Source organism: Sipha flava, unplaced genomic scaffold (genome assembly GCF_003268045.1).
Source record: "Sipha flava isolate LNK unplaced genomic scaffold, YSA_version1 35a_pilon_pilon, whole genome shotgun sequence".
In the NCBI taxonomy this organism is placed as follows: domain Eukaryota; kingdom Metazoa; phylum Arthropoda; class Insecta; order Hemiptera; family Aphididae; genus Sipha; species Sipha flava.
The window spans coordinates 547,167-561,111 of record NW_020273058.1 but is presented as its reverse complement, the minus strand read 5'-3'; the positions used below and the strand labels follow the sequence as shown (position 1 = coordinate 561,111).

The following is a 13,945-nucleotide window of genomic DNA, read 5'->3' as shown; positions in this document are numbered from 1 at the left end:
AAATTTCAAAATGTGATTGCCATCACGTATTGATAAAGCCTATATTATTATATATCTAGATGCATGTGTTTAATTAATTTCGGTCACAGCCAAGGCCGGATTGGACGAATTCAGCCCACCGAGTTTTCTGTATGTTACCGGCCCACTTACTAACTGGCGGCCCTTGTCCAAATTTTTTTAATCGCATATTTCAATAGGTGCACTAATCTTCAACTTTAAACTATTATTATTTTCTGTTAGAGGCCTTTCACAACTTAAAAGGTCAAAAATTGTCGCGGCCCTCCGAGTTTTGCTCGGTAACTCGCCGGGCCAATCCGGCCCTGGTCACAGCACATATAAATGATAATATTACATTTTTATTATTAACATGCTGCGGCTTCATCGTCATCGTCATCGGTTTTACATAAATATAAGATTAATAAATAATCCAATGTGATCATCACACTCTGCAGTCGGCGATTCTGCATATTATCACGTATTATTATAATTTAAATACAAAATATATATAAACATACGAAAAGTATTTAGAAATAATCATTACGACTATAACAGGATTAAGATTAAAATTAATTTTATGAATATTTGTTGGCACAGTTATAAAAGAAATCAAAGTTAAAGATGTTTTTACAATTACAAAATATTTGTAGTACAAACCCATCAGCTAGGAATCGTAAAACTATAGAGACTCGCATACTTACTGGGATGACTTGAATTTTGGCTTACGTTTAATGCGGAATGTACGTTCTTGTCTTATTTGACAGCTGTGGGCATATGTATTAAGAAGTCTAAAAAATATTTGCATTTACATTGCCCCTCCGGCCGCTGTGAATGCCGCCCCCATTTGGTTATGCATAATAAGCATTGTACGGTCGACCGTTGTTCCATTGTCGGCGCGACGCGTTCTTTTTTTTTTAAACTTGACTTGCAGCATAGGCACAATTAGGGGGGCTAGAGGGGCTAAGCCCCTTCAAAAACATTCAAAGTCCCCCCCCAAAAAACCATACAGAGCTTTATATTATTATATTGATAAATAAAAAATAATATGCGATTACTACTGAAATAACGAATAAAACACATTTTTGTTATTCTTTTTTTAACAACAATATTAAAACCATGGTCTTAAATAATATGTTTATTATTTCTAGTGTATAGACCGTGCTTATTATAGCACACCGCAGAATATAATTGTCTTGAAAAATATGATAAAAGGAGTTCCTAACTATTTAACCATCAAAGAAAATATATCTAAAGATACGTTTCCAAATCTTTTTAAAATTATTTAATTGGCTATCACTCTTCCGGTCAGTTCGGTTACTTGCGGTCATTTTCTGCAATAAGATTAATAACATTAATATTATTAATAATTATCTCAGGTCTACTATGTCACAGGAACGGTTTTCAAAATTTGCAATACTTAATAATGAGAGAGATATTATTGACACCGAAATCATTTTAAATACATTTGCTAAAAAAAATAGAAAAATAAAAATATAAAATGTAAAAAACTATATTAAATCTGTTATTTATACTTAAAAGCAAATTATTGTTTTATTATTTAATTTTATATTTGACTTGCCTTCCAATAAGCACATTTTTTATAGAGGGTAAAGGGTGAGAAAAAAAGATTCCGAGACAGTGATTGGAAAATTTGTGAGGGGCTGAAGCTTCCCCCCCAATTATTTACTCTAATTGCGCCTATGGCTTGCAGGTCGATCGACCTGATCGATTTGTAAATGTATGTATCAAAAAATGTTGTACTCCGGACCGAGGTCCAAGGACTGTTATGTTGAATGAATTAAACATATAAAATATTGGTTGTGTGCACCATGGATTAAACACACAATTAATTAATTAAAACGTTTTATAAATCCTGATGTGCAGTTGAGCACTAGCATGAAGATGTACTACAGCAAATTACCGTAATCGACTGATCGAATCAATAACATAAATGGCAAGGACTACCAATTATCATGCAGTTCAAATAAAGGAACTAAAGCCATCGCATTCAACCGAAAATATATACCATTGAAAAGTTGTATGTTTGATGTAGTGTATGGTACAACAAAATAACCCAATTCATTAATTTTTAACACACACACAATTCATCAATGGTAAATAAAAAATATGTTCTTTGTGTACAAAATGTAATATGTTTTAGTTTGTATGCATACAAATATTATAAAGCTTTAAATGTATTCTTAAATCTTTATTATTATATAATTATACAAAATCCCTACAGTAGAACCTTATATATAAAAGGTAATAGGGAGCAAGAGCCAAACGTCAGACCAATATGTAAGTGTTAAAAAAGTAGATTGAAATAAAATAAATTTATAAATTATTACGCAAACATAAATGTAGTTTTTCTTATCATTGTTTTATACACATGCAATTTAGTGTGAAAAATATTTATACTAAATTACACGTACAAAACAAAAAAAAAAAACTGATTACACTATTGTGTATATCTTAAAAAAATAAAATATTTACTAAATTATAGAAATAAAAATATTAAAACGTCTGTGCAAACATAAATATCTTTAGACGTTATTGGCTCTGGCTAAAAAATACAAATTAAAATTGTACCAAAAATAAAATATAACACTATTAAGTGAACGAACACTTATTTTTAGTTTAAATAAAAATGTTAAAAAAAATGACAAGTAAAATGAAAATTATATATTAGGTAAAATAAACTGTTTTGATACAATATTAAGTTTTTCAATTTCATATTGCTGTAATGTGCCATAAAAATACAATAGTGTTCTTAATAATATAATATTTATAATAAAATAATATTATCTTATTCACAATAGTAATTTACATTCTATATATGTATATATAAATTTGGACTACAATAAAAAAACAAACACAAATTAAAATGTTGTCAAAACGTTGGTTTTAATAATTAGTAGGTAAAGTTAAATGCAAAAGTTGTCTGCATAAAAACAAGTAATGTTTAATTAATGAATCATCATGCTGCGTTTTTACAGTACTTAATAATTAATGTACATAAGTATAAATTCAAGTGTCTATCGGGGCAATTAGGATTCACATCTGAAATTAAAAGAATAGTCATACTTAAAAAAAAAATTGTATTCATTATAATAATCTGAAAATGTTTTAAAATACAACACAAAAATGTATAGGTTACATTGAATTAAGTCATTCAAAATATCTAAAAATGAAAAAATATCCATGTCATTGACATAATTAAACTTCAATTTACTTTCATAATAATGAATTACAGCTTCCATTGTATTAAAAACTATTGAAAGACAACATTTTATTTAAAATAAATTTTCATTATTTAATTTAATTCCATGCACAGAAAGACAAGTATTACAGTGAATTACAAATTATTGAAATAAATTGGATTAGCATAATCCAAATCATAACTAACGGAGGTTTATCATAATCGACAATATACACAATGGTAACATAAACAATGTTTACATGAAAGGCTGAATTTGTTAATTATATAAAATCAATAGGATACACATTAGTCCAGAATTAAGTCTATATGCCTAGCTCAGAACCATGATGAGCTAGCTAAATAAAAAAAAAATTGCGTTTATAATAAATTAAACTGGTACCAAAATCATGATGATAACTATCAGAATAGATTTAAGTATTAAATATGTTGCTTAACACTAAACTTAATAAAACACTAAAATATTAGCATTTTGATTTATATCTTACGGGCTAGAGGATTCTTTCTTTTCCTCCGTTACTGCAGGCTTTTCAGATTCAGTGTCTGATTCCTTGCTCTAAATATATAAAATTAAATTATTTTAATTAAACTAGATTCATTTAATTATCAAATGAACATTACAAGTTTACCTCATCTTTCTTCTCTTCTTCAGCTGAAGAATTTCCATTTTCAACTTTTTCTTCGGTTTTGGAATCAACTTCTTCCTCAGTTGAACTACCACCCTTATCAGCTTTAGAGTCGACATCATTTTCAGCAATACCATTCTCTTCAGCCGATACAACTTCATCGCCTTCTTCTTTTGCAACTACCTTCGGTCTTCCTCGCTTTCCTAAATAAATTTATATTGAAAAATTAATTTCTGTTAATATCAAACTAACTATATCAATTTTAAATTAAATTAACCTTTTACGGCTGGTGATTTCTTCTCTTTTTTTGGTGGAGGCTCATTTTTTAACTTTGAAGCTGCAGTTGAACCTCTTGTAGATGATCTAGTTGTTCTCCTGCCATCAACTTCGTCAGCACTGACCAATCCCTAGAAATGTATTGAAATGTAGTTATTCCTTGATAACGATTTGAAAAAATGAATATTTATAGGAGAATAATTAAATACCTTAGTTATCAACTCAGCTTCAGCAGCGACTACGTCTAGAACATTAGAACGTTTTCCTCCAACATTGCGCTTACGCCCACGTTTTTCACCTTCCTACAATTTAAATTAATATGTAATTAAATCATACTTGGGTTACCTAAATTCATAAATTAGCTATTATAAAAATAATCATATTTCAATCAGAATGTTGGATTTAGGGGTGAACTACAAATAAACGTTAACCTTAGTAACCTTTGATTACAGTATTACACCTAACACTCATAACGCCAATTACAACCATGCTTTTCGCAGTCGTAACGTTAGGCGGGTACTAATTTAACAATGATTTGATCCAGGTGCAATTCATTATTCGTTGTTGGAGACCTAAGCGAACACTGCAGAGAGTGTCGACCCGAGAAACGGGTAAGACGCGTTACCCCAATGATGGTTTACGAAAAAACCGAATGGGCACCAATGAGATACGATGGAACACTATGTTGAGAAACCCTGTGGGGCTACGGCACGCGGATGACGTGGTCGCAATAACAAGAGAACAAAACCCCCGCGGCGTGCGTGTTGCAGGGGTAGGGTCGGAGAGAAATTGAAAATATAACGGCCGCGCGCTGGCACAAGTAGAAACGGGTTTTGGCGGGAAAACGGACGCGCGAGAACGGACTCGCAGTGATGCTAAGCGTACAATAATAATCGGTCGACGACCATCCCGTCCCCCGCCCTCCAAACGCGCACGGTCGTTGGAAGCGTAACCGACGCACCGCGCGTCAATGGGCGAACGGTAACGGCGTCTACAACGAGGGGGGAGGGGGAGGAGACGCGCACGCGGACATTGTGCGTGCGCGCGAGGCGCCAAACGATTTGTGCGCGTCTCCGGTTGGAACGAGGAAAGCACACGCGTACCGAGACTCCCGCGTCCGTCGAAAACCCGCGCAGTGGCTGGACGACGTGTGGTGCGTGCGCGTTTGGGAAGCGGCGACACGATAATAATGGCGGCGGCCGAGCGGGAGGAGGGTGGGCTCCGGGACGCGCAGAGAGTGAATTTTTTTTTTCCCTCCGCGGCAAAAAAAAGAAAAAGAGTAGGTACGCGCCACCGGGGAGGTAAAAAAGCGAGGGAACGAACGGGGATAAAGAGGCGAGACGTTGACGGACGTGATGCGCGCGCTTCGCCTCCTCCGGCCGCCGGCGCAATGGCGCGCGCCGCAACGGTTTGGCGGCAAAATATACGAAAAAACGCGCGACCGCGGCGAACGGCCCGGGACCGTGCCGAACGCGTACGGAGAAGATCGCGTCGGTGAGATCGGAAAACACGTGCACACGTGTATACAAATACAAATAATGCACGTACGCGTAACACAACGGACGTATGTGTTGTATACAATGCGTGCGCGTGTATATGTATATACCTGAACGGCTACGTTGTTTTCGGCGGCCACTTCGGACATTGTGGAATTGGAATGGACGCGGTATTTCTCGTCGACGATCACTATGCGGCGGCAAAAACGAGGTAAAAAACCGTTGTTGCTGACAACGATTCCTCGCGTTCGAAGATTTCGGACGGCTCGAAGACGCAAACGGCTGGTGTGTGCGCGCGACGAGAAGACTGTCGTGACGTTGCGTACTGCGGTGGGTCACGCGAAACGCTCGGCGGAATAATTTGCCGTGCAAACGTGTCGACAACGCGATGACGGCGTTATACGTGCACTTCGCGATAGAACGTAAAAATAAAAAAACAAGGAACACAAGGACCGGCGGTGACAGTTGTTTGTTTATACAGAGACGGCACGAGTGTGTTGGGTTTGTAACGAATTATAATGCGGCGGCGGCAACTGCTGCGGTGGTGGGGCACGATCGTAACCGACGGGCACCGAGCGTGGATCGCGCGGCGGTACGGACCGAACGGCTAGATGGCGTTCCGATCGAGTCGCCATCACGACTTCTCCAAAACCGTGTCCCCGCAAACGTCCGGACACTGCGAGGACCCTGGGGTCAAATTTTTAATGAGCTAGCGGCCTCTTAACGGTTTTAATGAAATACTCAGGATTTGAAGGGTTATTAATAGGTAGGTAATCGTCCGTTTGCTTAGAATTATCTTTAAAATGAAACAAATCAGTAAGAATAAATTGATATTAAAGATTGTCCTCAACTATCACTATTTATCATACCTATACCAAGTCAAAATGTAACTCAATACTTAAGATGTTCACCTTGACGAGCGACTTACTTGAGCACAACATACAAAATACAAAAGAAAACAATTCAACACTTCTCCATTCTTTACCATCCCGTTCAAGAAGTCTAATAAATAAAACAATTGTTATTCCTCTTTGGTCACATGTTCACTGGTTTGAATTGGTTAACTTTCACCATTTAAAACTTTTAATATTTTAGTTTAATGTTTTCGTTTTTTGATAATACTATTATATTTTTTTCGTAAATAAATGACTCCTTATATTATAATATTATAATATATAATATAATATTATTATACATAGTAAATATTTCAAAAATCTCTATAGAAAAAAACATTAAAATATGCTATTAAAATCATGAAATAAGCATTTAGAACAAAAAAAATAAATAGGTAAATGACGTAATATGCAAAAATATGCACTAAAAAAGTTTAATTGTATAAAACATTGTCATGACACCGATTTTGTGCTAACTTTGCATATCATACAACAAACCAGAATAAATACACAAATGCAAATAAATCCGCACTCTACCCTTGGTATATGACTAATAATGCTGTACATAATAACCTATAAATCCTGATAGTAAACGAAATTTTAATCCAACAATACAAAAAAAATTTCACTTTAAAATCCATTGAACCAAAACCCGTGAAACTCCCGTAAGTCGTCGATCGCTCTATCTTACAATATACCAAGAACACTTAAAAGAAAATGGCCAAAAAAAGTAAAAAATATTAGTTTTTAGACTTTAAACTATACTGATAGTGTACATAGTAGTATACTATATTATATTTACTATGCAGCATAGGGTTACTTTATTCTTTTTAGTGTTCACAAGTTGAATTTTACTGATTTATCTTGATAAAATTAGATTCTTTAAATCTTGAGACAAACATGGTATAAAATAATATAATATATATGATATATTTTTACATAATAATCTGAAGGAAGTCATCTTGTAATATGAAAACTCAAAAATAATAGTCGCGGCCGTCAATGATATCGATAATCACTAGTCGGCTTTTCTTATAAAAATAATTTTTAAATGAGACAAATTGTCGTTGTAATACAATGTATTACCTATGTATATTTACTTTTGTTAAATGCTCATCATAACGATAAATAATTAAAAAGCATTGATAAAAATAAAAACGCGCGCGTTTTATATAAATCATTAAGATTGGATTATAGGTGTATGGATTTATCACAAACAGGGATCGCATGAATAATAGACGGAGCATGGGTATAGTTCCAGCGGTCAGACGTGAGTGCGCTGTTCTACTCAATTACTACGCAAATGCGTAATAGAATTTGAGGTTAGGCGATCGTTTGTTGCGTTTTAAAAATTATTGTATGATGAAAATACATATACAAATAATATCATTATATTATTCATTTATAATTGGGTAGAAACACAATCATTTTTATTACAGGAATATTTTTTTTGAGGACTAAGTTTACGGGATTATTTATGAGGCAAATTGATTTTTAAATGTTTTAATAATAATATACTGTATAAATATGAGAATAAACATATTTTATGTGGTCAGAAATGACAACACTGATATGAGAATAATCGTGACTGCACCACCCAACCACCACCAATCAGTGATACTCCGTCTATTAGTATAAGGTTAGGTTATTAATGGAATAAAGCATGTGAAATATCACTGACCTGTAAGGCGTCAGAACCATAGAGTAATAATACTTTTAGGTTAAGACATATTTTATTATCGAGAACATATTTACCAAAAGTGCATTATTTAATCGATGATTTAATAACGTCTGATTTTATTTTTCATTCAATTATATTTTCAATACAAATTCTCTATTCGCATGATCAAAATATTATTAATGTAATCTATAACCTAAATTATTTTCAGCAGTCATTTAGAGCAGTGCTCGAACTGGAAAACGCGGGTTCCTAGGGGGGGGGGCGCATGATTACGTGATTATATTACTGGAGAGCCGTGAAATATTTATTTGATTTAAACTATTTTCTTTAGGCCTTAATTTATTTCTATGTACATATGTATAAAGTTAAATACTATAATACAATTTTTTCAAAAGTGTATTCAGATACATTAATTTAATAAACATATTAAAATTAAGCTATGTGAAATAATATATGTAATTTTTATACATAATTAAGAAAAAAATAATTAATAATTTTGATTAAGGCAGTTTTACATTACATTTAGAGGGCCTCATGACAGAAAGTTTGAGAAGCACTGGCTTAGAGAATAAAATGTTTATTATTCTATTATAATTGGTCATTTAAATTTTTATAATCTAAGAATATTGTGGTTTAGACTAGTATTTCTCAACTTTTGTATTTAATAAAAATAAGAATAATGGCTAATATTAAATATTTATAATTAATTGATAATGTAAAATATAAATAGGTATACTGTCTGGTATAAACTGTTCAAAAATAAATATCAATAAACCAACATTTATCAATTAGCATTACGATAGTGATATTTATAATGTATATAAATGTATTTAATGTCGAAAGCTGATGATCTATTTTTGTTCATCATAGAAATTATATCAAATAACTATTAATTTTTTTAATAGTGTCAACAATGTTTGGACATTTTGGGTCATTTAATATTAGTACTTCACGTGACACATTTGGACTTACCCGGCGACACACCGGTTGAGAAAAACTGGTCTAGAACATTTTCAAATTATTCTAAATATATATTTTATCGCAATGTATAATAAATGTATTTATGAAATTCTCAAGTTTATCAAAATAATATCCATAAAAACTACCCGTATTAAAATTTCTCAAAATAAGAATTCAGATAATAAAGCATAAATTAATAATGAACTTAAAATTTTTAAAATTTTAGGTTTCCCTTAATTAGATACATATAGTATATACACAAATAATTCGACGACCAAAATGTTCTAAAATTAAACTTAATATTCATTGACAATACTTATAAAGTGTAATGTTATTAGTCTCAAAAAATAAATTATTAATAGATACCTACCAATTTACTACGTATTGTTGTGATGTTGCAAGAATCTTGAGTCAAAGTATCGAAATATTTTTCAAGACTTGAATCTTCATTTACTTCTTCTTTTATGCGAACAAAATAACTTTAAATTAATTACCTACTATTATTATTTTGTTATTTTGTATGTGGCATTATCGAATTATAAAAATAAAATTACCAACTATATATTGCTTTTATAATTTTACTTATAAGTTAAATATAATATGCATATATGCAGGCCCATATTTACAAAAATTGCCGATAGGGGTAACATTAAATTTGCTGCCTCTCCCCCCCCCTCAAAAAAAATATTCACTTGCTGGCGAACTGCAAATATCTGAGTTGCAGTGTTTTAACCATTTAAACAAAAATACTTTTTTTTCAAATACATTTTTTTCATCAACTCCTATAATTAAAACCTCACAATATATCATTCAACGTTCAAACCGCTTTGATGTACAAATTTGCCGAATTGTTGAATTTTTCTTGTCTGCATAACCTACATAGCACAGCGAGTAATACGTAAATACTTATGTACGAATTTGAATTAAAAAAATTAATAAAAATCGGTACGACAGAGAGATAGAAATTAGTGAGTCAATAAATTTTATTTGTATATATTCTAAATTGCATACAAGTAGGTACTCATGTATATGTAATTTTGTTTCATTATGTGAAAGAAGTATAGAATAACAATATTAACAATATTAACCTCACTTAAATATGTTGCTACTTTAATTTTTTACCTAATTCAAATCCTATTTCAATGTGAAAATACGCTCCTACGAAATATATTTATATATAATATATTATAATTTATTTATGTACACAAAACACACTTCTCGTGCACTTACCCACCTCCCCTCACCGAGTTGACCCTGAATATGTTATCAATGACTATGCCTGATGCAGTAAAAAGAAAATACTTGTGTAGCAACATCCTTACCCTTGATCAATGCCTGTTGCATATTTTCTAACTCATCTTCAATGTCAGGTCCTAGCAGTTGCCCTGAGCTCAAAATGGACGGCAACTTGAAACAGGCGACGGTAAGACGCAAAAGTAGCCATCCAGAAATTACCAGACCCGTGTACATAATTCCGGCGTACAACACGACGGTAAAATTGATTTCGATCGCTTGGTTTTTCATAGTTATATTTTACCAACTTGAAATTTCCAACATGCAACAACAGCTTTGTTATAATTTATAAATGAAAATATTAAAACGAAGCTGTTGTTATTCGATGATTGTGTAAGCGGTACACAAAAGACAGCGCGGTGCAGTATCTAACAACAATTCGAGCAGCCCGAAGCTCTTACATAACAATAGTACACGGTTCGTTAGTACGTCAAACTTTTAAATCAATATTCGCTTTTTTTTTTTTTTTACCTACATAGATAGGTACGATTACTAAATTATTCAATAGCATTTATTGATAGCAACGATGGATAGTAATATTTACGTTTATATATCAATGTTTCTTATAATATATATGTATATATACATGAATTATATCAATCGCGACTTGGATAAAATATATTTTTATACAGCAATTGTCAACGTAAACGACATCCAACACCTCACACTTATCATACGGATATACGCAGGGCCGGATTTAGAAATGTGGATGGTCCTGGGCCCAGCCTTAGAAGACTTTTTTTCGATTACACATGTTTGTAACCAAAATTCCAAGTAATCAGAATTTTAGTTTGGAAAAAAACAATGATTTGTTGTGATGAAACAATAAAATTACATTTGTTAGATTATAATAGGAACTTTCAATTGTCATTATAATATAAATACAGGACTTAAATAATAATTGTTATCATATAATAACTTTGCGAGATTTCGTCGTCACAAATTATTCAACAACTTGTGAAAAATCTAATGATTGTAGTAAATCAATTAAACAGCCCAAGGCTTGATAGTCGACTTTTTGTCATTGAAGTTCGTAGTCGATTTTTTATTAACTTCATTTTTAAAAATGATCGGTCCCCGCTACAGTCGGACACCATCAAAACTAAATATATACGCAGCACTACTTCTACATTAGGAAATGTACACTGCTAATTATGTTATTTTCCTCAATAATCCTATGTAAAAACATTTCTCATTGCTCATTATCTTTATGCGTTTCTATATATATTTTAACAAATGAACTAAACTGTAACAATTGATCACCAAGTAATGATTCTAAATCATTGAGGTAAATGCTAACAAGGTAATTTGCAGCAAATTGTAGCTTAGAAGTTTCTAGTTCTTTAAATTTTTTTAAATTTTTTTAAATCTAATTTTAACAGTCTTTTTGATTAAAATCATTTGAAATTTCTAGTAAAGCTTCTAATACTGTATAGACGTATGGTTGAAGACTAAGTTTACACATCTACCGTCCACGGTCTAACGTAGAGGTGGGCAATTGGTGGACCGTGAGCCGGATCCGGCCTAGGAGCCTTTTTTATCTGATCCGTGCTAAATTTTTAAATTACATCATACAATTTTAAAGTTTTTCATCTATGCTCTATCTTATCGATATAATAATTTTTATTTGGTATTAATCATCTTTAATGGGTCTAAATGGAAGAGAGCGCGTCCCCTTGTCTTAGACTGGACTTGATTTCGAAATCCCCTGACTCCTTTCCCAAAAAAACGCACTTTGCATGTAATATTGGAATTGCAACATTTAACCAAGTTTACTAGTTTCTTGGGCAATCAAAAATTCTGTAGTACTGTCCATAGTTGCTCTCTGTCGATACTATCGTACGCTTATCTAAAATCTATAACTATCATGGGTAGGTCTATGCGCTATCTCCCATTCTTTTTAATATGGCATTGGAAAAAGTAGTGAGAGATATGCATGAAACGCGAGAAATGGATCTAATTGATAGCAGGACACTGCTTGCATATGCTGACAACATTGTCATTCATGGAGACTCTCAAACCGAAATAGAAGAAAGTACAAATAAATAAATTAAGTCTATTAAAAGATTGAGCCTCAATATAAACGAGAATAAGATGGAGTATATGGTCATGAGTAGGAGGCCAAGAATTTTACAGAATCTCATCATAGATGAATATATATTCGAACAAGTAGAAGACTTTAAATATTCGGGAGTCAATTTGAATAATAGGAATGATATGCATAACGAAATTAGATTGAGACTGAATACGGCAAATCTAGGTTATTATGCCAATGAGTAAATTATTCAGTTCTAAGCTTCTTTTCAGAGAAACTAAGAAAAAGCTTTATATTTCCCACTTACAGCCTATAGTAATGAATGGTTACGAAACGTGGTCCACTACTAAAGGGGACGAGACAAAGTTTTTAACATTTGAAAGAAAGGTTCTTCGAAAAATATATAGCTCCAAATATAATACGGAAAAAGGGCAGTACGAAAGGAGAACTAATGCAAATGTTGAAAGAATTTTTAATAGACCAAAAATATCCAAAAATATCTTGTCTTAAAGAGACTGGAATGGGCCGGACACATATGGCGAGATAAGGACAGCCTAATGAGACAAGTTGTGTTATCTAAACTAAATAAAATACGCCCCAGAGGAAGACCACGTCAACGTTGGCTAGAGGGTAAAGAAAGATTTAATGCAAGTAGATGAAACCGCAATAATTGAGGATGCAGACAACAAAGATCGATGAAAAGGCTTAGCAGAAGTAGCGAAGGGCCTTAATGGCCTGTAGAAGCTAAAAAAAAATATGGGTCTAAATGTCATATGGTTTGTATACGTATAGCTTTCAACCATAGCTGTTTATACCGAACTATTTAACTTGGTCAGTTTCTTCCAGCTTCTTTGTATCATTCGTGTCGTACTGTCGCATGTGTTTAATTTATTATTTCCGTGTATATAAATATTATTTAAAATTAATATTTTGAATGACCTTTTTTTTTTTTTTGTTTTGTGTGGTCTGGCCCGCTAGATTTTAATTTTCTAAAAATTGGCTCTCTAGTAATTTTAAATTGCCCATCCCTAGTCTAACGCATCAATGTACAAATATGACATGTTTTTCTACGTTATCGCATATTTTTATTTAGAACTTATTCGCACGTAATTATCTACAACAGCGGCCAGGCGGCTTGCTATATAAGTTATAATCATAGTTTATATGAATACAGATGGTGTACTTTTGGCAATTTCTCAAAATGTAAACAAATCGCGGGCACTTTTATAGAGCGTGACCAACTTCTGTGATCAATGTGACCACATTCAAAAATACATGATTGTACTGAACATTTTACCATAATAATGAGCCATATTATTTACTTAGAAAAATAACTTTGAATTATGGTTGGCATTTCGTGGAGTTACAACAAAAGTCAATGATGCTCGTTCAGAAATTATAAATTATTATAAAGAAATGTAGTTTTCTGCTTGTAGTCACTCTCCTTAAAAGTGTCCGACTCTTATCGCTG

The 13,945-nt window shown here is 32.7% G+C and overlaps 2 protein-coding genes across 3 annotated transcripts; both read right to left on the bottom strand.

The window, feature by feature from the left end:
* Positions 1-2,876: 2,876 nt before the first annotated feature.
* LOC112687716 (nucleolin 2) lies at positions 2,877-6,120 on the bottom strand. 2 transcript variants are annotated; one of them, XM_025560592.1, is made up of 6 exons: positions 5,723-6,120; positions 4,326-4,418; positions 4,118-4,247; positions 3,844-4,043; positions 3,703-3,770; positions 2,877-3,057 (listed from the first exon to the last, which is right to left on the bottom strand). In XM_025560592.1, the coding sequence occupies exons 1-6, from the start codon at positions 5,759-5,761 to the stop codon at positions 3,045-3,047; spliced, it is 543 nt and encodes a 180-aa protein (XP_025416377.1). In that variant the 5' UTR covers positions 5,762-6,120; the 3' UTR covers positions 2,877-3,044. The 2 variants fall into 2 exon arrangements, with proteins under 2 accessions (XP_025416377.1, XP_025416378.1); XM_025560593.1 differs by lacking the exon at positions 2,877-3,057 and having other exon boundaries at positions 3,127-3,770.
* A 3,381-nt stretch (positions 6,121-9,501) lies between these two features.
* On the bottom strand, positions 9,502-10,817 carry LOC112687586. The gene is made up of 2 exons (XM_025560381.1): positions 10,469-10,817; positions 9,502-9,605 (listed from the first exon to the last, which is right to left on the bottom strand). The coding sequence occupies exons 1-2, from the start codon at positions 10,668-10,670 to the stop codon at positions 9,502-9,504; spliced, it is 306 nt and encodes a 101-aa protein (XP_025416166.1). The 5' UTR covers positions 10,671-10,817.
* Positions 10,818-13,945: the final 3,128 nt, after the last annotated feature.

Coding starts and splice junctions, on each gene's coding strand:
- LOC112687586 (XM_025560381.1), bottom strand. CDS start 10,670: ATGAAAAACCAAGCGATCGAAATCAATTTTACCGTCGTGTTGTACGCC. Junction 9,606..10,468: donor GCAACAGGCATTGATCAAGG/GTAAGGATGTTG, acceptor TTCGCATAAAAG/AAGAAGTAAATGAAGATTCA.
- LOC112687716 (XM_025560592.1), bottom strand. CDS start 5,761: ATGTCCGAAGTGGCCGCCGAAAACAACGTAGCCGTTCAG. Junction 4,419..5,722: donor AAAACAACGTAGCCGTTCAG/GTATATACATAT, acceptor TTTAAATTGTAG/GAAGGTGAAAAACGTGGGCG. Junction 3,771..3,843: donor AAGAAGAGAAGAAAGATGAG/GTAAACTTGTAA, acceptor TTATATATTTAG/AGCAAGGAATCAGACACTGA.